The sequence below is a fragment of the Gobio gobio genome, assembly GCF_949357685.1.
Source record: "Gobio gobio genome assembly, chromosome: 19".
Taxonomy (NCBI): Eukaryota; Metazoa; Chordata; class Actinopteri; order Cypriniformes; family Gobionidae; genus Gobio; species Gobio gobio.
The window spans coordinates 38,790,227-38,813,649 of NC_137112.1; the positions used below are offsets into that span (position 1 = coordinate 38,790,227).

Here is a 23,423-nt window from a genome sequence, read left to right on the forward strand (position 1 = left end):
TGGAGGGGGGATTATGGTGTGGGGTTGTTTCAGTATACCATAACATTTTGGACAATTTCATGCTGCCAACTTCCTGGCCCATTCCGGTTCCAACATGACTGACTGCGCACCAGTGCACAAAGCAATGTCCATAAAGACATGGATGAGCGAGTTTGGTGTGGAGGAACTTGACTGGCCTGCACAGAGTCCTGACCTCAACCCGAAAGAACACCTTTGGGATGAATTAGAGCGGAGACTGCGAGCCACAAATGCACTTCTAGAAGAATGGTCAAAAATTCCCAGAAACACACTCCTAAACTTTGTGGAAAGCCATTAAAAACGTCATTAAAAAGTCATTTGAAATTATGCAAAAATGCTGATGTTGATATGACCTTCATTTAGCAAAAATACAAAAAAGGGGCATAAAACTACCTGAAGTTTACAATATTCTATTAATCACATGATCTCGTGCAAAGTAACTTAAAGGGTTACTTTCCCCCCTCATGTCCCCCTGAGACGAGAGAATTACCGGTATGCATTTTATTTCTCCGGAAAAAATCCTCAGGTTATGCAAATATCGTCATTTTTGCATCGTTTGAGGATTTTTTGGCCAGAGCCTAAAGACTACAGCCAGTAGAAGGAGCTAGTTCCGCATGTTATCAACCCGTCCACAGGGGAGAGATCTCACTCACAGAATGTAAATGTGCACGGCCGCTGCCGCTCGGCTCGGGCATTCATAATGGAGCGGTATGGAGCAAAGTGAGTTTTTCAATGAATTCCTATGAAAGTTAAGCTTCCATAGGCATGGTCTGATAATGTGCCAGACTGGACATGCGTTGTGAATGACTGCCGTACTTAACTCAGCTCTTCTCTCGTGATGAATGAAATCTGACTCCTGCTACGTTTGTGTCGTGACTTTCGTTCGGCTCACTCACGCTTTATTGAAAAGACACGTTCAGTTTTTAGATTTTATTACTATGAATATCAAAACGACGTTGGGGGCGGTACCGCCGTGTTTGGGAGTGGCCTTGTTGGGCAGTGAAGCAAGTGCATTCTGGGAGTTGTTGTCTTTCATCCACATGAGACAAAAAAAAAATTCTGTCTTTTCTCAGTCTAGAAGGCACCAAATTCAAAAATAATTTCTACTACATAAATGACCCAGTTTCAATACACGTTCATCTTCCCAGCGCTGAAGTAGCCTACCCCTTTACATATCCCCATCCATTATGAAAAATGCAGAGCAACAACGGCCAGACTATTGACTGTAGTTTCATGACGCCCACAAATCATTATACCACAAGAGAAATACAAACATGAAAATGAATATACCCCTATTCATTTTTAGTCTCTTTGATAGGAACTTGCACTTCTCTGAGAGCGTTTTTACTCTGGGTTCACCTATTCACCTGACCAATTGAGTCGCTCTGATCAAGCCCACGACACGGCTGGCCAATAGCCGCGCAGTGCGATGAGCACCGCTCAGCTCACAAATCACCGCACTGCGCATCTATTGGCCAGCCGCCGCGAGGGCTCGATCAGAGCGACTCAATTGGTCAGGTAAATAGCTGCAAGTTGGCAGGAAGAGCTAGAGAGAGGAGATACATGATGATGTCAACACGGCAGTGAACCTTTTGGTCTGGCAAACGCAAGGCCTTTTTTTAACCCATCGATTCCTTGATATTAATAGTATAGGTCCGGTGGGATTGTACAAGTAATGTTCAGCTTGATCTCAGAGGTGGTCGTTGTGTCGGGTCTGTCCTTTAAGGCGCATTGCAGCTTTGCTCAAGGACTCTAGCGATCATCTGCAGCATCCGGAGGAGTCCAGATCCTACTGGTATGTAATTCAGAACCATACCATTGATAAAAATCTGTGTGTATGAGCATACACGAGGCTATTTAAATGGGCTACATTTGAGACACTTAAGTTGGAAGATGACCCTGATTAGGTTATATTTAAATTTTAGGCCGAATGTTTATTAACGTTACATGTATTCAATTACATTTATGGTCACTAAAAAGTTAACAACAGCATGTCGTGTATGATTGCATAACATTGTTTGTATAACCCGTTCCGACTCGAATTATGTTCCAAGGACACAAACAATATGGTCATGCTTGTTTCTGCTCTAAATACAAATTTCATTTGTAAGTCGCCTCATAGAATTGTCTGTTAAACGGTTAAATTGAAATGTAAATGCTACCATAAATTAAAATAGCCTAAACAAAACTATCGAGTTTAAAAATGTATATATATTTATTTCTCTATATATTGCAGTAGATTGTACATTCAAATAATTATACAAATGGATTTGATGGCTGATTTTAGTTTTGTTAGCTAAAATAGTATCACTGTAAACACATGAAACGCTTAAATCATTAAAAACAATATGAAAAACAAATAAATTAATAATAAACATTTCAGGCTAAGCATTTACATTTATTGTACACTTTTAGTGCTGTATTTTTAACATGTAATAGTTAAAATTATGTAATATTTGGAAACCTGAGAGGGCTATTATTTTTCAGATTTTGTTGTTGACAAAAACTCATAAATTGATTTAACTGCATCCAAATCTCTCTTTTATAATTTGGCGAACACCAAAATAAAACAAACAAACATTAAAAACAAAGAAAAAAATGATGTCCAGCGGAATCCACATGGGGTCTGAATTGGTTAATATGTTTAAAAGATGCATATCATCTGTTTTGATTTCTTTTAAAGAAACATACACCCTAAAGTATCAACATAATGGCTTCAGCTAATTTTTAAAGCATTTTTTAATATGCATTCTCTGTTCTCTGGAGACATTAGCACCACACACACACACACACACACACACACACACACACACACACACACACACACACACACACGTTGGCACAATTCCACCTTCTGGCATAACATCAGTTTTAACTCTCATGCACAAAGTAAACAGATGCCAGCAAGGCACACCTATAAACCAGCAGGATGAAGTGTGCGATCTCAACCCCTCCAAACACAGATGCACCAGTGTTGAGAGCAGGAAGCCAGCGTTCACTGAAAAACCACAGTCAAATGGCATAGGAAGGATGGCAGTAATCACTAGGGCTTGATTTGCCACTGATGTAACCCTAGAGTAGTTCATTAAACAAACTCTGGTCTTTTTTGCCCTAGACAAGGAGTTGTTTTCATCTCGGAGGAGCTGGATTGTGACCCTTGCCAAGGACTTGTATTCTGTGCAGCACAGAGATTTGCCCGGGCGAGATTAGACACCATCTGGCTAATTTGACAGGATTGAGAGTGATGAGACGCATCTCGCACTGTCAGAACAAAATAATGCTTGGTGCGTTTGAACGCATGCATATGCTAGGAGTGCATATGCTCGTATAGCCATCTGTCCATATGTTTGACCTCACTATGGGAACGTGATGTATGCGCATCCCTGTGTTTAATGAGATTTTGAGTGTCAGTGCAGGTACAATTGTGTGTCTGTGACAGTTTGGAGTGCGTTTTCAGTCGAGTATGTGGAGTGTGTTGCGCAACCTATTTAACAATGACCTTTCTGTTGTGTCCCGCTGCAGTCGACAGGCCGATCATAGTAAACTCTCTTGTTAATGCTCGTTGAATGTGTACTACTTTGATCTCCGTTCAGTGAAATCACCTCTCATTTTCCCTCGTCCTCTCTCTTTGTACTAAGCTCTTTCACAATGGCTATTTTAGGCTTGGCTGTGCGTCCCTCTTCGGGGGGGACTGTATACACTTAATTATCTGGCACTGAATCTTGTAAGCTTCTTACCCGTTGGCAAGGGTTGGAGAGCAGGCGAGTTAACCGTGTTGCGTCCACGCATCAGAGGAATGTTTTGGTCAGGCAGATTGTCCCCGTCTTGAGGTAAGGCGTTAATACTATAGGTCTGCGGCTTCTGTGTAAAGAGGGGAGTTTTTCACTGCAATTGTTGCAGCCACGTTGGATTTTTCAAATATTTTAGTCATGGTTGAGTCAAGTGTTGCAGAGCCTCAGGATAAACCTTTGAATGGGTAGCTGACATAACATGTCCGTGAATTTTTGTTACAGTGTCAAGATTTTAGGTTAAAATTCATGTTTAAAGGAAAAAGTGACTGAATATTTAACAATACTGCTTTTCCTTTACTGTCTGGCTCCTGCTAAACAAACAAACAAACAAACAAACAAACAAACACTTTCTATTTGCTTTTAGGGGAAGTAAAGCATGTTACACCAGAGGACATTTCTGATATCCACTGCCTGAATTTAAAGAAAAAAAACGATGTACTTTCTTGAATAGAGGAATTTACTAACATTTTACTAAAATTTAAATTTAAAGGGGTGGTAGATTATGATTTCACTTTTTTAACTTTATTTAGTGTATAATGTTGCTGTTTGAGAATGAGCATCGTAACTTTGCAGATGTTGTTTAACGTTCAAAGCAAAGGGAGATATTTTCTTTTAAAGAAATAGCTTTTTAACTCTTTCCCTGCTAGTGTTTTTAAAAAAAGTTGCCAGCCAGGGTTTTTGATAATTTTCACAAAAATGTAATAGAATATTTTGTTGTATGAATATATGAGCATGCAATATATAAAAATAAAAACAGACCCTCTTCTTTTAGGGCGTTTTCACACCTGAAAGTCCGCACCAAGGTCCGAACCGAAGTTCATGTTTTGATACTTTTTATATATTCGGTTAGTTTTGGTTTGGTTTCACATTGCAATTATGTGAGCGGACTAAAGAACCTTACATGACGCACTTGCGTCCACTCGTCATCATCTATGTGGGCGACATCTGGACATTGATTGGTTTGTAAACGGACGTGTGTCTGACGTCAGCGTCTTTGACAAGAATGAATGAACGGACGCATATCGTGGTTGCCACTATTGAACCGTGCGCATTGCTTGACTATTTTTTATTCGTTACGTTTAAAAGTGGACATTTCAAGCTTTATATACACATATTTCTCATGTTTGTGAGGCAAGTAGCCTGCTGAGTTTCGGTTTATTTGAGACACGCTCCTGTTCATGTGCAAAGCATATGATCGCTCCCGCGATTATTGTCTGCTATAGACTATTTGCTTCTTATTTGTTAAATCCAGGCAATTATCTGATTAAACGTTGATTAAAATTAAGATACAATTTATACAAAACGAAATTCCCATTAAAGAAATGCTTTCTAAGCAAAATCATACAAAATTTCGTTCAAAATTATTTCTGACTTTCTGTCTCCTGACATATTGCGCATATTTTTACTTTTCATAATCAATGTAGCCTAGATTGAATTTAAAAATAACGTTATAATATTTAAACATAAACAGGAACTTCCTGTAAATGGTCTGAAAGTCAGAACCATACAGAAAATGCTTTCACACTAGAAACGAACCAAACCTTTGTTCAGTTTGATCCGGACCGAGACTACCTCTTTTCGTTGGACCAAATTTCGTCTGTTTGGTCCGGACCGTGGTACGGGGGAGGTTTCACACCTGCAATTTTGATTCGGACCAAACTGAAAAGTCCGAAAATCCGGACCAAACAAGGTAGATGTGAAAACGCCCTTAAACAAAAAAAAAACGGTTTATTCTAGCTTCATGCATTCCTTTTTTTATCAACACTTGAATATGTGTTTTATAATATATAATATACGTTTTTGTCTTAGAAAATCAAGTTTTTGTCAAAGACTACATCCAAATCAGATTCAGAGTGATGATCAACCACAGATGGAGTAGATCGAGTCCATCAACAGCCCTAATGCTTGCTCAGTCCTATAGCTCGTCCTGGGTCGATATTTCATTCCGTAACATTAGGCAGTTTTGATTTATATGATGTTTAATGTTGATCACGTTATTTTACATATCGTTAGCCTCATAGCATAATTGCCTAAGTCATTTGTTGGCCCAATTGAGATATCTGCCTAACTTTACTGTGAAAAAATACCTAAAAATGTTTTTTTTCTTGTTTACCAAAAACATTGAAATATGACTTAGGCAATTATGCTATGAGGCTAACGATATGCATCTGCTTGCATACGATCGTTTTTTTTTTGCGTCTTTCTCATCTGTTTTGATCAGGAGATTCTGTACTTATTCAAAAGATGCGTAACAGCGCTCCCTAGCGTATAACAGTGGAAACACGGAAAATTCTGTGTGTGGCGGGGAAGCGTTTTCTCACAAATAACGGAAAATTCTGTGTTTGGCGGGGAAAGAGTTAAGGACTACAACAAATGGCTGGTAGGGACTACACAAGCTTCCTCCCGGGTTAGTGACATCACTAACCCTGAAACTTACATAAACCCGCCCCCGGGAACACACAACAAAGGGGGTGAGATTATCATGACAGAATATGCTAATCAATGACTTAAAGATAGTTAACGCCGCATCAGCGACATAAATTGTTGCATTCTACATGTTGTCACTTCTTCTTGAGTCTCTCCATCATTGTCCAACTCAGGTTTGAACATAAGGCTGAAAAGTTTCATTGCCTGTCTGCGTGAGGTTATCAGAGCTGCTAACTGGAGTTCTTGAAGCTCCGCCCCGTAAGCAGCAGCTCATTTGCATTTAAAGGGACACACAAAAACGGCACATTTTTGCTCACCCTCAAAGTGACATTTTTAACATGCTGTATAAAATTATCTGTGGGTTATTTTGAGCTAAAACTTCCCATACACACTCTGGGGAGATCAGAAACTTATTGTGCATCTTGTAAAAAGGGGCAATCAATCACCCCTTTTAAAAAATGCTGATATACATGACCAAAACTACCAAGTTGCATTCGTTGACATGTAGCCAATTCTCACATGCATTCTTAAAGGGATAGTTCACACAAAAATGGAAATTCTGTCATCATTTACTCACCCCTATGTTTTTCCAAACCTGAGTTTCTTTCTACTGTTGAACACAAATTAAATTTTGAAGAATTTTGATAACCAGACAGTTGACAGTAGCCATTGACTTCCATAGTAGTTTTTTTTTCTTGCTATGAAAGTCAATTGTTTGGTTACCAACATTCTTCAAAAATATCAGATTTTCAACAACATAAGGGTAAGTAAATGACAGTATTTTCATTTTTGGGTGAACTATCCCTTTAAAGAAGTTACCGGGTCATTCTATAATTTAGGGTACATTTCATGTCCATTAATGATAGTATTTTTTTATCTAACAGATCTTCTTAAGTGTCCGCTTTTTGGAGTGAGTGGGTCTTGAGTTCAAAATAAAAAATGTATCTTTAATTTATTTCTGAAATCAACATATACCTTAGAAAAATTTATTTATTTTTCTTTCAAATAAGAACATATTTTATTTTATTAATGGCAGCAAAAATTCCGTAAACTATGTTACTAACCTAACACCCCTTGAAAACCTTAAACCATGTGACCAGAATCATGTGATGTCATTTTCTTCTGCGGCAGATATTTTGAACACATTATGTATGGTAAATATCCTCTTAATTTTTTCTATATGTTATCTGTAATGACCTATTGTCAAGGAGTATATTAATTGCCCATCAACTATGTTGGGTACATTTCTATGGTTTGCAATATTTCTATGATTTTATTTCAAATAAATATTCAAATGTGAGGTGACCTGATCAATAAAATAACATTTGGTTGGCCAGACAAGGCCTGCGATTAAAATTATTAGGCAAAATGGTGACAGTTTCAACTGTTACCCTGTCAACTACATTACTTGCGTCAACTATGTTTTGACTGATTTAAAAAAAAAAAAAAAAAAATTTTTTACATTTCAAATATCTAGACTGCTGCTTTTGATATTATTTCAGAGTATAGTTCCACATGTACTGGAGTTTAAAACTATCAAAATGATCTCTGAAGTAGATTTATGATAAAAATTTAAGTAGCATGATTAATCGTTAGTTCAAACACTCACACAATCTCATTCCTAAATGACAACAATTCGCTAGTGTCTATTAAACCTTTGACAAAATCAAACAAGAACATTCAAATCTGTGTTCACGTTGCTGCCGCCCCAGAAAAGCAGTTAGGCTATCTAGGTATGAAACGGTCTTTTTGACCACACAGAATTGTTATTTCCATGTTACAAATATTTCAATAATCTCAGATGTACTGGGATAAATGTTTATAGTTCAGATATTAACACTGGTGTCTACGGAATCAATCAAAATACAGCAAATAATGAAATAGTTCTTGTCCTCAGTGACCATGCTGATAATTTTACACAAATATCTGCAAAATTACAAATCTTAGAAGTCTTTCCAAAATAGTCACTGTACATATGGCGGAATAGACAAAAAAAAGAAAAAATTGTATATTTGAGTCGAACAAACTCAGTCACTATCACTTAATCAGTGTGTGTAGTGGCATACACTTTGTCCGTAACACAGTTGACAAACACACCAGGGATTTTTTTTTGTTGTAACATTAAGATTAGATACTTTACACTGATACGTTAAACCGATAAACTTTTGCTGTTGTGAAGTGCACCCTAAAGTATAGAATGAGTCCATTTAAATATATGACTAAATTTATATTTGTTTGATGTTAGTTGCAACATTCAGGTATGAATAGTGCCTGTATATATGCAAATCTTTAAATGAAGTGCAGTTAGTTCTGCTTCCTTTAGGCTATCTTAGGTCATGTCTTGACAGCACAAGTAGGATTTGGGATGTTGGCAGATTTCGTTTAGCGTGTAAAGCATCTGTTCAATTCACCTCAGATTCACTCCCAAACCACCAGTATGCTACTTTCTAATCAGAGCAGAGCACACTCCCCCTCACCATCACACTGCCATATGCAGAGCCTGCCATTTTAAGAGCTGCACACACACACACACACACACACACATGCATAAACAACACAGACACCCTGTATCAGGACAGAATGGGGCAACACCTGCGTGTGTTTGCACTATTAAGCTTTCAGTTTGGAACATAAGCCCACAGTTGTTGTAGTAACTGTGATGCTCTGTGTGTTGGGCAGGTGTGTGAGCTTTAATGGAGTTTTTGAGGAGGATGTGTGCATCATCTTTTTATCTGCCGGCTGTTTGACCAGAGATCAAGAGACATGGAGAATCTGAGCCACATCTCTCCTTGTCTACACTTGTGAGCTGGGTTTGAGTCAGGTGAGCCACAATGAATACTAAAATGGGTTTTGTGGAGTAAATAAAAATGTGCACATTTTAAAACTATAGTTAACACACATGAAAAAACGGGAATTGCGTAGTGAATGTTGAGGAAATCAAATTATCTCATATTTCCAGGGATTCTTTGAAGAGGCTCAACCTTGCTGAAAAAAAAACACACTTAAACCAGATGGTTTTCTGGTCTTGGATGGTTTATGCTGGTCTTAGCTGGTTTAAACTGGTCTACCAGCCAAGCCAGATGGTCTCCTAGTCAAGTATGAAAAATTCATGTCACGATTATAGTGACCAAAATGGTCACAGTTATCAGTATTATCGCGGTGTTGCTCAATGTGTTGGAAATGTTCAAAAAGTTGTTAAACCACAAATAAAATTAGCAGCACTATTAATTTGCACTACTAATTGAGACAGAGCGCAACGGGTCATATTACTTTGAGAACTACGCCCATTGGAGGGGAACGTAATCGGCGACAGGATATGCTAAAATATAATGTATAAAACTGATATTTGGATATTTGACTTGCCTGTGACAAAATGTTTACTGCACATGTAGGCATGCCGAGTGTCAGGATCCCACAATTTACCCATTCTTCCTGCTGATGCTTCACATCTTATTGTCTGTGTCCACTTTTGTCTCCACTTTTTGTCTTTTTGGGTCGACAACTTATAAAGACTTAGTTCTGGGTTTTTTAGCTTGTTTGCTGTACACCCCGTCACATACCAGCTTTTAGACATTGTTTTTTTTGTTGTTATAAGTCAGAAATGACAAGGAGGCCGCTTCACGCAATACAAAGTCGATTGAGAGGGTTGGATTTTTTCCCCCCGGTGTGAGCGTGGCCTAAATGTGCCAAGATAGTCTCTATGCTGGACGGTACAATTACCGCAAGTTTTTAAATTCATGCTAATCAAATAATGTTTTAATAGTTAAAATATGAAACGGTAAAAAAGTGCTAAAAAGTGACCAAAACCAAGCGTCTGACCAGCGTGACCAAGAAAGGAGACCAGCTAAGATCAGTAAACCAGATTAGGCTGGTTTAATCATGTGTATTTACTGTATTTTTCTGTAAGGCCTTAGTCATTCACTAAAAAAACGGGAGGGAAAGCATTTTGTAAAGAAATGTTCGCTAGCTCCAAAAGTTCGGAGTTGGTTAGAATCTCTCATCCTCAGCAAGGCAGCATTTATTTGATAAACAATAACAATACTATTATCAAATATTACAAATTAAAATAACTGTTTTTATATATATATGTATGTATGTGTATAATGTAAATATAAAATATACCAAGTTGTGAGCAGTTGTGCTGCTTTATTTTTTTGTGGAAATCATAATTTTCTTTTCAGGATTCTTTGGTAAAAAGTTCAAAATAACATCTTTTATTTAAAATGGAAATCTTTTCTAATATTATAAATATCTTTACTGTCACTTTTAATCAATTTAATAGGCTATATTTATCCTTGCTGAATAAAAGTATGAATTTATTTAAAAACAAAATTATCTTACTGACTCCAAACTTTTGAAAGGTAGTGTAATATACCAAATTTTAGGTATGTAAGCATAAACTTTTACATTAAAAGAGGAAGATAATGATGATAAACATAAATTCAGTCCAAGTGTGTCCAAACTTATGAATGGTAGTGCGTGTATATAGGGCTATATAAAATGTGAACCTGCCATGAAACTGTTTTGCATAGTACTTAATGGGATAATGCAAAATATATTCATGCTCGATGAGAAACATTTGCTTGGCAAATTCTCTAATTTCAGAGAAATTGACAGGTGTGTCAAATTTAATTTTGGTGCAAGTGTGGTACTAATATTAATTTTCTTTACACATTTTCTTCCTTTCTTCATATTTCCGTTATTTTCTCTGTCAGGAGGACCATGCTCTGCTCAGAGCGTGGGGTGGTGGAGGAATGGCTCTCAGAGTTCAAGGTGAGAAATTTGACATCCTTGCAGACTTTAATATGTTGTTTTTTATATAGCTCCGTCAAATTAAGCCCTCGGTTCCCAAGTGATCTGAGCGCAATGTCCCATTAACCACATTTGGATTCGGAATCTCAGAACATATTGGAGGAATATTTCAGCCTCCAAGTATTCAGTTCCAGGCTGATTCAGGTTGAGGCTGCTTAGTCATACAATCCACCGTCTCTCCTCTTTAGACCTTACCTGACGAGCAAATCCGCAGCTATTCTGGCAGCCTGCGTCTGAAGAAAGCTCTGATACATGCTCTTTATACTGTTATTCAGGAGCAGCCCTGCAGTGAGGTACGATGAAGTGTTTGAAACCATTTATGTTTTATTAAAAAATGTCATTGGTATTTTCTTGTCAAAAGGGTCTGTGTTGGGTGATGATTCCTTCTGAAAGCACATGTTTATATAAGCTTTCAAAGGTGACTTAAAATGGCACGATGTGGGTTGAGACTTCAGATTGTTCAGATTATTCAGTGCTGTTATTGGTAACTAAACATGAAAGCTCAAATAACATAAAATAAAAATTTTAGATAAAACACTTAAAACTTAAAGACATTTTGCAAGTGGTAGTACTACATTTAATAAAACTAAAACAGAAATAAAAATACATTAAAGCTAAATGGAAATATTGAAGAAAATATAAAAAAATGACAAAGCATGCAACAAAATGACTACAACTTAAACTAAAATGAAAATGAAAACTTGTTAAAAATATTAATAAATACCATAATAGTACATACATAACGCCAAAAATTAATAATACATATATTATTAATGGTAAATATTTTCCCATGCCTGTGAGATCTTAGTTAATTTTTATTTGTTTAATAAAATGTATATATTTTGTTTATGAAAATGTCTGAAAAAATTGTGAATTAAAATAACAGTAAAATTTATAAGGAAAAAAATCTGATTCTGATTGAATCCGTTTTTATTTAGTATTGTCTTTTAATATCTTGACCTGTTATGTTCAGTTTTATTTTTTAAATATGCTGTCCTTATGCTGGTGTGGGAGGGTTTTTTTGTTCATGTTGCAAAAAAGGATTCCTCTCAGTGCCTATGTCCCATACTGTCTCTTTGACTTTATATCACTGTCTCTTTTTTCTTCTTCCTTCCTCTCTAGCTGCTGGCTCCGGTGTGTCATCAGTTATTTGAGTTGTACCGGAGCTCAGAGGAGGGTTTGCGTCGGTTTACCCTGCAGTTCCTGCCTGAACTCATCTGGGTGTACTTGCGGCATTCAGCCAGCAGAGAGCGCTACCGCAATGGCTGTGTGGAAGCCCTGCTACTGGGGATCTATAACCTGGTGAGAGATTGGTCATTGTGCTAGCATTACCTGTAATGTCCTGAAATTCAATAGCTAACAATGACATATGGTATGTGTACATCATCTGTTACAGGAAATTGTAGACAGTAAAGGAAATGGCAAGCTGCTGTCATTCACCATTCCAACTCTCTCTAAGCCTTCAATATACCATGAGGTATGAAGTGAAGTAAAATACAAACTTTTTAATCTGATCTTTATCGGATGTCTGAGCTACAGGGGATATCAGTGTCAGATCAATGGCGATGATGTATCCTGTTGTTACGCACACAAAATGCATATCTGGTTGCATTTAGCTTGGAATGGGAAACTAGAGAGTAATGCGTCAACCTACAAAAAGCCAGAAAGCCTCGATTTTTACAAAGTGTGTTGCTAGCTGCAAAATCTTAGCCAAAACCATCTGGTTTGCAGGTATTAGCTTGTTTAATCAAGCTCTTGTTATAGGTTTAAAATCTGGGTACAATTGTTATGGTCGGGGTCAAATTGACCCTAAGTGGATTCAATACAATTCACCAAAAATCATTTTATGAAAGATTGAAATAAATCTGTTAAAACAGCATTTTCACACACTACCAAAAAAGGAGAAAATTTGATTTAAAACAATGTAACAACTATGTGAATATTATAAAACAGTTTTATAACCATTTTAAAAAACATTTTAAGCAAGAAGTGTTGTAAAGCACAGCATGCTTTTCTGAAGTTTAAGCAGTAGAGCATGGCTTTAACAATGGCAAAATCATGGGTTCGATTTCCTCTGAACTGAATATGCATGCAGTGGAATTTCTTTGCATAATAGTAGAGATGCACCAGGCGACCGGCCATGTATGGGAACTGGAAATTGACCCGTAACATAATACAAGGGCTAATTTGATTAAATTTTAATAATGTCTTAGCTGTTTTAAGAGGATCTCCCACCCTTTGCCAAGCTTGTTCATCTAAAACGTGCACCAACTCCTTCTAAAACTAGCCAAATAGACCAGGCAAACCAGTATAGACTGGTTTAAGATGCTTTTCAGCAGGTTAAACTCCATCTGACACTTGTTTACATGCTCTGCCAATGAAAATAAGTCCCATTCCACAAGTAATATCATAAAGAATGTTTTCATTGAACTTAATAAGGCTGTGAAGGCATAATTTAATTGAATATTTTATAACTGTTTACAGTTATTATTTGTTGGTCTTCAAGGGATAGTTCACCCAAAAATGAAAATTACCCCATGATTTACTCACCCTCAAGCCATCCTAGGTGTATGACATTCTTCTTTCAGACTAATACAATCGGAGTTATATTAAAAACTGTCCTGGCTAATCCAAGCATTATAAATGGCAGCCCAAAAAAGTTTATCCATCCATTGTAAAAGTAATCCACACAGCTCCGGGGGTTAATAAAGGCCTTCTGAAGTGAATCGATGGGTTTGTGGAAGAAAAAGATCCATATTTAACACGTTATAAAGTAAAATATCTAGCTTCTGTGGACCGTCTTCCATATTCAATTTACGGAAAAAGCGTAATTGGCACGACGGTGTCGTCGGACGTAGTGTAAGCGTTTTGCACTGCGTGAGGCGTTACACTTTCGGTTCGCTGGAAGCTAGATAATTCACTTTATAAAGGTTTAAATATGGATATTTTTCTTAAATAATGGATGGATTCACTTTTTTGGGCTTCAAATTTTGGGCTGCCATTTACATGCTTGGATTAGCCAGGACATTTTTTTTTTTTTAACGTTTCATTTTTGGGTTAACTATCCATTTAAACGAATGAATGATTAAAGCTGAATACTTTTATGTTTAACGCAGCCATCCAGCCTGGGGTCCATGGCGTTAACCGAGGGAGCCCTGAACCAGCACGACCTCATCCGGGTGGTGTACAGCGGCCTGCTCTCTCAGAGAGAGACGTTCACCTCACAGAACAGGTGCTTTTTTTTCTTGTCAGACTGAGGTTTTGTTTTTATTCCTCTTTGTGGAGAAAGTAGGTTTGATGTGTGGAATATTTCTGGGCATTTGATTAATCACGCCATCACCTGCTGGACTGTTTTATTGCCGTGACTCAGCTGTTACTTTTTCCAGCAGGCTGTAATGGTATCTCAGCATTTTTATTTCATTAAACCACTGCTGGAGCTTTCTGACAGCGAGATCGGTGCAGATGTAGTGTGATTTGTTATTACCCATTCCACCGGCTAGATACACGGCGACAGTCGCTGACTCATAATGTACCGCTGTCTGATTTGTTGATGTAAAATTATGCAGATGTCAAAGGGGGTTATGTAAGAGCAGTGTGTGTGTGTGTGTGTGTTTCTCCTGCAGGTTTGAGGTGCTGTCTTTTCTAATGCTCTGCTACAACTCAGCTGTGGTCTTTATGCCTGCGTCCTCCCACCAATCGGCTTGTAGAATGAGCACACGGTAAGGGGGGCGCATGAGTTCTCCTTTTCTGCTAACGATCCGGGAACATCTCGACTTGTCTCTCTTTCTCTGAAATGTCTTGCTGGAACAGGCAGAGATGGAATGATTAAATGGAATATTGATTTAGAGAGAGGGAGCAAAGGATTTCTGTGGCGGGTCATATCATTAGAATGAAAACCTCCAAATAAACATATCATTAGAGATTCTCTATGAGTCTCTCTCTTTATGCAGGCTGTGTGTGTGCGGTTACCCGCGGCAGCAGCAAAAGTCGTGGAGGGAGCCGTATAACCGCGTGCGATTGGAGCCGGAGTTTATGGTGCAGATGCTGACTGCGGTTTACCATGCCATGTAAGTTTTCTGAGCTGTATCTCTATTATAGGACAAGTCGTGAAAAAAGTGGCCACTATTCTTCTCTAAAAAGAGTTATTTGATGGAGATTTGATGCTGAATGCTAAATAAAAAGTTTTACTGTAGTTTTGATCATATAAATGCTGCCTTAGTGAGCATAAGAGACTTCTTTCAAAAACATAAAACAATTCTATCGACCCCAAAATTTTAAATGGTAGTGCATTTCTGAGCGGCACTCAGATCTATTTTCTTTTTACACTAGTAAGAGAAGGAAATGCATTATATATTTAATTCCTGTTAATTCTCAATTAACTGTTTGAGTAGTGTGCTAATGATCTCATCTGCATAATGATACTCTCTCTCATCAACTCCAGTTATAATGGGCAGTGGGATCTAGGGAGGGAAGCTTTGGATGACATCCTCTACCGAGCACAGCTAGACCTCCATGCCCAGCCATTACTGGTAAGTCATCAGCTGCCTGCACGCCAACATATTATGTGAAATGCTTTTGTTACAGTACACTTGGGGAAATATACAGTGGGGCCTGAAAGTCTGCTACACTGAAAATGTAAAGCAAAGAAACATTACGATATAAAATTAAGATTAAATATTAAATCAAATTTCAAATCGTGAACAGACGTTTTTGCTTGCATTGATCCACAAAATGCTCTTAGTATCCTTTTCAAATTATGCAAGAACATCATCATCAGAGCTGTTCGAAATCGCCCCCTATACCCTCATTCACTATTCCCTGCATTAAGTGAGTGAATGAAAACCAGTGAGTAAGTGCACCGGAAGGGCTGCCGGTTTGGCTTAGTTTGTGCTTGCTGTTTAATAATCATTAGGAACTTAGCAAACTCCAGTAGTAATGAAAATATTTATCTTGAAGTCTGTCATGTTTAAACCTTAATTAAACAATTTAATCTTTTATACCTGGATAATATTACGCTGTTCCCACATTGGATTAGCCATTTGGAAAATAGATGGGGGGGTGGATGATTCAGCTGCGCCATCATCTGGGGATATGCAAGAATTAATTTGACCCTCACTGTAAATTATGGATATTCTCTAGCCATTGAGTGTACATCAGTTGTACACTCGTTAATGCTCTGCATTATGGGATTGAATGAGTGCACTCGATAACGTCCACTATGGTTTCAGACACTACTACAAATGGCTTTCCCCTGAAATAATGCCCTATTTAAGGGTATAGGGGGCGATTTCGGACACAGCCCAGGTTTTACCCATACTTGTGACATTTTTGCAGCTCAAGTGCTGCTGCCATTAAAGCAAAATAAGGAACAACAAAGATGTTAAGTCATTAAACTATTAAAATTCATGGCAATTTTATTTTTTACAAATATCATGTTTTAAGTTATTTAATTAGACAAAATGCAAAATAGAATAATTTTCATTGGTGGTCTGAATTTTGGACCCCATTGTACTGTACTAGTGAAGAAAATGTGGCAAAAACCCCAAGAAAGTCTTTCAAGAGCAATTATTATGATTCTTAATGGAAATGTAATATTTCATTGCATTTATGTTGACCCCTGATCCTCAGGTGGCAAATGCAATTAGTCGCTCACTTCCGTCCCGTCCTCCGGAGGGCTCGCGGAACCTTCTGGAGGTGGAAGTAACGCCTGCCGGGAGATGCATCTCACAGGCAGCTGTCACTGCCGCCTCCATTCGTCGCCTCCGCTGGAAACGAGAGGGTATGGAAAATATGCATGCACACACACACACACAGACTTTTATACCAATCTTTTTATTTTGCTTGCTTTCTGCTTATTTGTTTCCTTCATGATCATTAAAATCATAATCAGAACATTAACATGACATCTTCAACAGTCCCTCCATTGCATCCATTCAAGCATCAGGAAAAGGAGGCCATTTTTGTGTGTGAAATTTTCCCTCTGTCAGCATCATGTTTAGTTCGCTCACTGTCTTCACCTCAGATTGTTTTGATTTCTCAACCACGGCTGAATTCTACGCCTCCATCACCCCCAGCCGATACACCTCCCCGGAGAGACCAGACAGTCCTGTGCCACGCGGGCGGATAAAGTGCACCATTCACCTAACCATGCAAGGGGGTACGCAGGGCTCAGGAACATCTCACCATTACACCGTGTCACGGTGTTAGACAGTTCATGCACAAGCCCTGCCCTTGTTCATCATAGAAAGTGTTCATTATTAATATTATTATCAATATTAAAATGACCCCATTGCATGGAAACTTCCTCCTGTCTGTTACTAGTGTCTCCACATACCTTAGTGTATTGTGATCATTTGTGTTTAATCCTTTTTATTTGTGATCAATTTCGTTTTAGGAGCCTCTTACAGTGCTTGCAAGGCAAGAAGATAGAACGATATTTCTCGTCTTTTTCCTTCTTTTTCTTCTCTATGAATTTCTGAAATTAATTTAGCTTGAGCTACTTGGTGTACAGATTAATTGTTTTGAGGACAATTTTGTAGTGCACTATACTTTCATCTTAAATTTCTTAAGCGGATATTCCCATTATATTTATATTGATAAAATGTTCTGCATTCAAATTAGTAATAATATTTGCATACTGAATTGTGATTGACCTTCTTTTGGTTCATTCAAGTCCAAAATATTTTATGTTTTTTTTTTTTTAAAGTAATTTAAATATGAGGGAAGATCAAAACACTGAATTTGGTTAAGGTATTGATCTGACAAAATTATTTGGCAAAAAAAAGGCAAAGTACAGTTTTATTTTCTATGCAAAACAAAAAGCTCACAGGAAAAAGCATACGTTTTTGCGCGTCTTCATAATTTCTAATTCGTTGTATGACAGCCTGGCTAAACATTGTCCGCACAATTTGCCATCACAAATAAAACAACTGCGCAATATACTTACAAAATCTTTAACCATTTTTAACAAAGGGTGAAAATGTCAATTTTCTTAGGCCGGACATTACTTTTGCCCACTACTGTAATTGCGACAGGAATATTTTGTGTAAAATTGTGATTAAAAATGGCTAGAAATTACAACTCATAACCATGTGTCAATTGCACATCTAGTGTGCATCCTTTGCTCTTTATGTTGCATCAGCTCTAGAAAGCTTGCTGTCTTTGTCAGGAAGTGAACAAGACAAGGAGAATTATGATATTGGTCCAGCACTTCCATTGTATTCCAACCAAACTCATTTAAGTTTGCGATTTCAGACCTTTAGAAGTAAGAAATTCTGAGGTGGGCTCATATTGTAACATTTCTTACATCTACAATAGGGACTGTTAAAAAAAAATGAGGGCCCTATCATACTCTCAGCGCAAGTGTTTTTTTTTTTTGCTAGTTTCAGCCTAACTCAGTTATCATTTTCACGTCCAGGCCATTTTGTTTAAATGGCAAATGCACACGTGCTGTTCTGAAAACAAGGTGTGTTCGGGCGCATTGTTGGTGCGTTGCTATTTTGAGGCAACTAAAATAGACTGCCATTGACCAACAAAAACCAGGTCTAAAGTCAATAGCACAGTATTTTTTGTTATTTAAAGGGAACAGTCTGCTTATTACACACACAGGGACGCGCAGCAGCACACAAACATTTTTAAATATTAAAAATAAAAGGATTCCTCTCTGGAGAAGTCTTTTCGCTCGCCGTGTTAATAGCGTTTCTGCCATGGTGTAAGCGCAACTGGCTTTTAAAGGAAATGGAAGATGAGACTTTGATTGGTTTATAAGGTTTTGAACGGTAGTGTAATTATACTGAATTGTGATTCTTGAATCAACTTGAGTTCACCAACAAAATGTTCCTCCTGTGCTCGAGTTTCCCACAGTCGTTCACAGGTTGGAAGTGAATGGAACGAATGAAGACTAGGGTAACCGCAGCTTGACACTTCAAAGACGGTGTCGTATCGTTTTCTACCGGCTGTGAGCCTGTGTAGGAGAATTAACACAAGCTCAGCTGTACTGAGTGTCAAAGCAGCTCAGATGCAGCATTTCACTGAGACAGATCCAAAAGCCCCAGCTTACTTCTAAGCTCACCTAACACAATTTTTTTGCTGCCTTGCAAGCGCTGGTATTTCCTCCAGGATATTCAGGTCTAGTTCACGCAACGTTCTATTTCTCTGCCTCATTTCCCCCTCGCTGTGTTTTAGATGCCGACGGCGTGAGCTGCGGAGAGGACTCTTTTGACCCAGATGAAGGGTTTTCCTCTGGGGCTTCCAGCAGCAGCCAGCCCAGCAGCGTGAAACGTGACTGGGTCATAACTGGCGTTCGACCTTCCCGAGATCCGGGAGCCAGGCAGAGGGAGAGCACGTCGGCCGACACCAGAGCCGCCCTCCGAAGCCTCCACCAAAGGCACCAGTCCCCTCCCCCCGCCGTCAGCCTCCGTACCGCAGAGAGCAGCCGCAGTCCGAGTCCCAGCGCTCCTAGGCGCTTTCTGGACCCGCATTACATCTCTCCCTTTGCTGGTGAGCCACCCAAAACCAGCAGCACGTCTTCAAGCAAGTCTCTTGACTGTACCGGCCTCAATGGCTCATCGGGACCCACAGATAGCCTGTCGCTGGGAAGCCTCAGCGCAGACAGGGCTCACTATCTGTCGGCCATCAGCTTGCAAGAGGAACGTCTTGGGCATGCGGCGCGGAGCCAGGATCTCCTGTCCCCCGGGAGTCCGTTCTCCTCTGGAAGTCCATTGTCCAAACAGTCTCGATCACCCAGTTTTAATATGCAGATTATATCACAGGTCTAAAATGATTTTGCTGGTCGACGTGTGCATGAGTGAGAGAAAGCGAGAGAGAACGTGCATGCGTACGAGCATGTTGTCTTATGGTGTGAATGTGTTCGAATGAGGGTGCGCTCATAGACTTTTATTTGATCACTACATTATGCACTTGGGTTCAGTGTGGAGGAAATATTTGTTTTGCACAAAGGACATATTCAAGTGTACATGATCCAAGACTGTTTTAAATGTGCCATACAAACATACAATAACAACATGGTGTTAAGAGGAACAAACATTACCGTATCAGAGCAATGAACTTCAAAAACCGACAATCACGGTCAATGCATCGCGAAAGGCCTGATAGTGCATGATCCAAAGAGTTTTATCCAGCCCAGCTGTACTGTAGGTCGTCCTGAAGAAATCCTCTTCCATGTCACCGTTTCGGTTTGTGCTGATTGAGCTTACTGTTGCCTGTGCTGTCCACCCATCATAGAAAATATATTGTGTGGACTGCCTCAATGAAACGCTAAAAACGTGGGAAAAAAATAGTATATGTTGTACTTTCGAACAGGTTTATATTTTAAATTGTGTATATTTGTGTAAATGATTATTGTACCATAGAAAGAGTATATGCTAACAGAATCTATATTGCTTGTACAGAGATAGAAAGCTATCTGCTGAATGGTGAATAAATGTGCTGTTCATGGGAGCTCAGACTTGTTTTTTTCATATTAACAGATATTTTATATGGGGATCAATGCAATACTGTTATTAGGTTATCATATGGTGGACATATTTGTATTTGTATCACTAATATAATGTATGTGTATATGTACACATACGGTGGCAAGAACAATTATGTGAACCCCTTGCAGAATCTGTTAAAATGTTGATAATTTTAACAAAATAAGAGAGATCATACAAAATGCATGTTTTTTTTTTTTTAATACTGTCCTGACTAAGACATTTCACATAAAAGATGTTTACATATAGTCCAAAAGACAAAATAATAGCTGAATTTATAAAAATGTTTTTGAACTCTTGATTCCTAATACTATGTTGTTATCTGGATGATGAATCACATTTTCTTTTACATCGTGTGTGTGTGTGTGTGTGTGTGTGTGTGTGTGTGTGTGTGTGTGTGTGTCGCTTACCTGGGAAACACATGTTACCAGGATGCACTATGGGAAGAAGGCAAGCCGGCGGAGTCTGTGTGATGCTTTCGGCAATGTTCAGTTTGCAAACCTTGGGTCCTGCCATCCATGTGGATGTTACTGTGCCACGTATTGTTGCAGACCATGTACACCCTTTCATGGAAACGCTATTCCCTGGTGGCTGTGGCTCTTTCAGCAGGATAATGCGCCCTGCCACAAAGCAAAAACAGTTCAGGAATGATTTGAGGAGCACAACAATGAGTTTGAGGTGTTGACTTGGCCTCCAAATTCCCCAGATCTCAATCCAATCAAGCATCTGTGGGATGTGCTAAAACAAACATATCCGATCCATGAAGGCCTCACTTCGCAACTTGCAGGACTTAAAGAATCTGCTGCTAACATCTTGGTGCCAGATACACAGCACACCTTCAGGGGTCTAGTGGAGACCATGCCTCGACAGGTCAGGGCTGTTTTTGCAGCAAAAGGGGGACCAACACAATATTAGGTCATCATGTTGTGTGTGTGTGTGTGTGTGTGTGTGTGTGTGTGTGTGTGTGTGTGTGTGTGTGTGTGTGTGTGTGTGTGTGTGTGTGTGTGTGTGTGTGTGTGTGTGAGAGAGAGAGAAGATAGTGCTTTGATGATAAGGTGCAGTAGAGGGAGACAGAGGACTGAAAATAACACACACATGTTCTTTTGTGTGAGTATACATTTGCTTGTCTGATTAAAGGGAAAACATTAGATAATTGAAATTCCTAATATGTCTACTATGCACCAATGCATACAAAGACTTATCAGAGAAAGTGCAGTGGTTCTCAACCAGGGGGCAGAGACCCACAAAGGGGACCCTCAGGGACTCAAGACGACTTTTAATTAATTTCCCCAACAACATTCAAGAACCAGGATTCCCACAGCTTGGAAAACCTGAATGTATGAGGAAATTTAAAAAGTGTGATTTCAAGACCTGGAAAAGTCATGAAAAAAAAGAATATATATATATATATAATCTCTAAAATATTTTATAGGGTACACATTGCATTTATCTGGAAAAAAAGGTGCAACAAACAAACAAACAAATAAAATCACGAATGGCTGGTAAAGTTATGTAAATTCATTGGTAAAAATAAAAATGTACCCTGAAGAACATTCAGTTATTGAAACATCTAGAATTATGGAATTTTATATATATTTTTTATAATTATTTATTTAATTATTTAAATAAATTGCATAGTTTTGTTTCTTTGAAAACCAACTATTAGAAATATAGTTATTGTCTTTGGCAGTGGGGGACTTTGGAGTCAAAAAGGTTGAGAACTGTTGATGTCATATTGACACTGGGCTGGAAAGTGTATAGAGCAGAGTTTGAATTTTTTTAAGAGGTGGGGTTGGTGACAAAACTTCATGAATAAAATTTTTTCTTCCCTCTCAGAATGCAGTGAAAGCTGCTTTATATTAGCTAAAAGCTAGACTGTCCACTCTTCACTGACACCTACTGTATTGCTGGTATTGCTTCCTAAATGGAAAAAGGCCATCTCAATTTGAAGGATCCTTGGAAGGCATCCTTCATTTCACATCCTTCATTCAACTCATTTTGTCCTTCAATCACCCACAATCATTTGCGCACATTCCAATTAACAAAAAATAACGAATGGAAAACGAGTCGGCACTGAGCTTGTTTGAGTTCATTATGAAGTGAAGACCAAAATAATGTTCTTGGGAGATGAAGACATACATGTTATCTTTTGTTTTGGTGTAAATGAATCACGTAAAGGAATAGTTCAGCCAAAAATGGAAGCACCATTGACTTCCATGTATGGAAAAAAATGCTATGGAAGTCAATGGGGCCTGTTTAGTGACCAACATTCTTCAAAATATCTTCTTTTGTGTTCAGCAAAAGAAAGAAATTCATACAGGTTTGGAACAACAAATGATGACAGAATTTTCATTTTTGAGTGAACTATCTCTTTAACACTAAACTGTCAATAATGTAAGTCACTGGGAGACTACGGTTGTCATTCACCGTATTGCATTAATAGAAATCCAGATAAAGATTTTTAAAAAACGTTAGTGTTTTCATGCCGTGATTGTGGGGGCGGGAACATGTGTGACATAGATAGCCATGCCCTTTTATTCTAGTCTCATTCTAGTGTTTATTGCTGAGGAGGAGTCTAGCCTACAAGCCTCCAAAGGATTGGACTAGGAAGGACACAGTAGCTATAGGATGCAGCCTTCACTTTGAGAAGCATGCACTCAATGAGTGGGATACTTGTTTACATAATGCCATATTATTCTCACATGTATGACATGTAAAGACATTTAAGTTTTCATTTAGGTCTGTCTGCTTCTCAGATCTGAGATTCTTTTTTTTTTTAACCAAATGTATTTTAACAGTAAGAAATTCAAATCAAGTCTGAATCCTCTTACAATCTTCTTACATAGTGCAAATTGTCAAATTTATATATATATATATATAT

At 38.3% G+C, this 23,423-nt stretch overlaps 1 protein-coding gene across 4 annotated transcripts; it reads left to right on the top strand.

Annotated features, from left to right (window-relative positions):
* Window positions 1–1,530: 1,530 nt before the first annotated feature.
* On the top strand, window positions 1,531–20,847 carry LOC307142757 (hyccin 2). 4 transcript variants are annotated; one of them, XM_079843832.1, is made up of 13 exons: window positions 1,531–1,813; window positions 8,916–9,057; window positions 10,952–11,009; window positions 11,237–11,341; window positions 12,171–12,350; window positions 12,445–12,525; window positions 14,165–14,280; window positions 14,672–14,767; window positions 14,999–15,115; window positions 15,490–15,577; window positions 16,677–16,827; window positions 17,071–17,205; window positions 19,233–20,841. In XM_079843832.1, exons 3-13 carry the CDS (start codon window positions 10,959–10,961, stop codon window positions 19,823–19,825), a joined length of 1,713 nt encoding a protein of 570 aa, XP_079699958.1. In that variant the 5' UTR covers window positions 1,531–1,813; window positions 8,916–9,057; window positions 10,952–10,958; the 3' UTR covers window positions 19,826–20,841. The 4 variants fall into 4 exon arrangements, with proteins under 4 accessions (XP_079699958.1, XP_079699960.1, XP_079699961.1 ...); XM_079843833.1 differs by lacking the exon at window positions 1,531–1,813 and adding an exon at window positions 3,751–3,848 and having other exon boundaries at window positions 19,233–20,506; XM_079843834.1 differs by lacking the exon at window positions 17,071–17,205 and having other exon boundaries at window positions 1,535–1,813; window positions 19,233–20,847.
* Window positions 20,848–23,423: the final 2,576 nt, after the last annotated feature.

Excerpts from the sequence above, each read along its gene's own strand:
- LOC307142757 (XM_079843832.1), top strand. The coding sequence starts at position 10,959 with ATGCTCTGCTCAGAGCGTGGGGTGGTGGAGGAATGGCTCTCAGAGTTC. Across the intron at positions 11,342-12,170 it reads AGGAGCAGCCCTGCAGTGAG|CTGCTGGCTCCGGTGTGTCA; the intron begins GTACGATGAAGT and ends CTTCCTCTCTAG. Across the intron at positions 15,578-16,676 it reads TCCATGCCCAGCCATTACTG|GTGGCAAATGCAATTAGTCG; the intron begins GTAAGTCATCAG and ends CCTGATCCTCAG.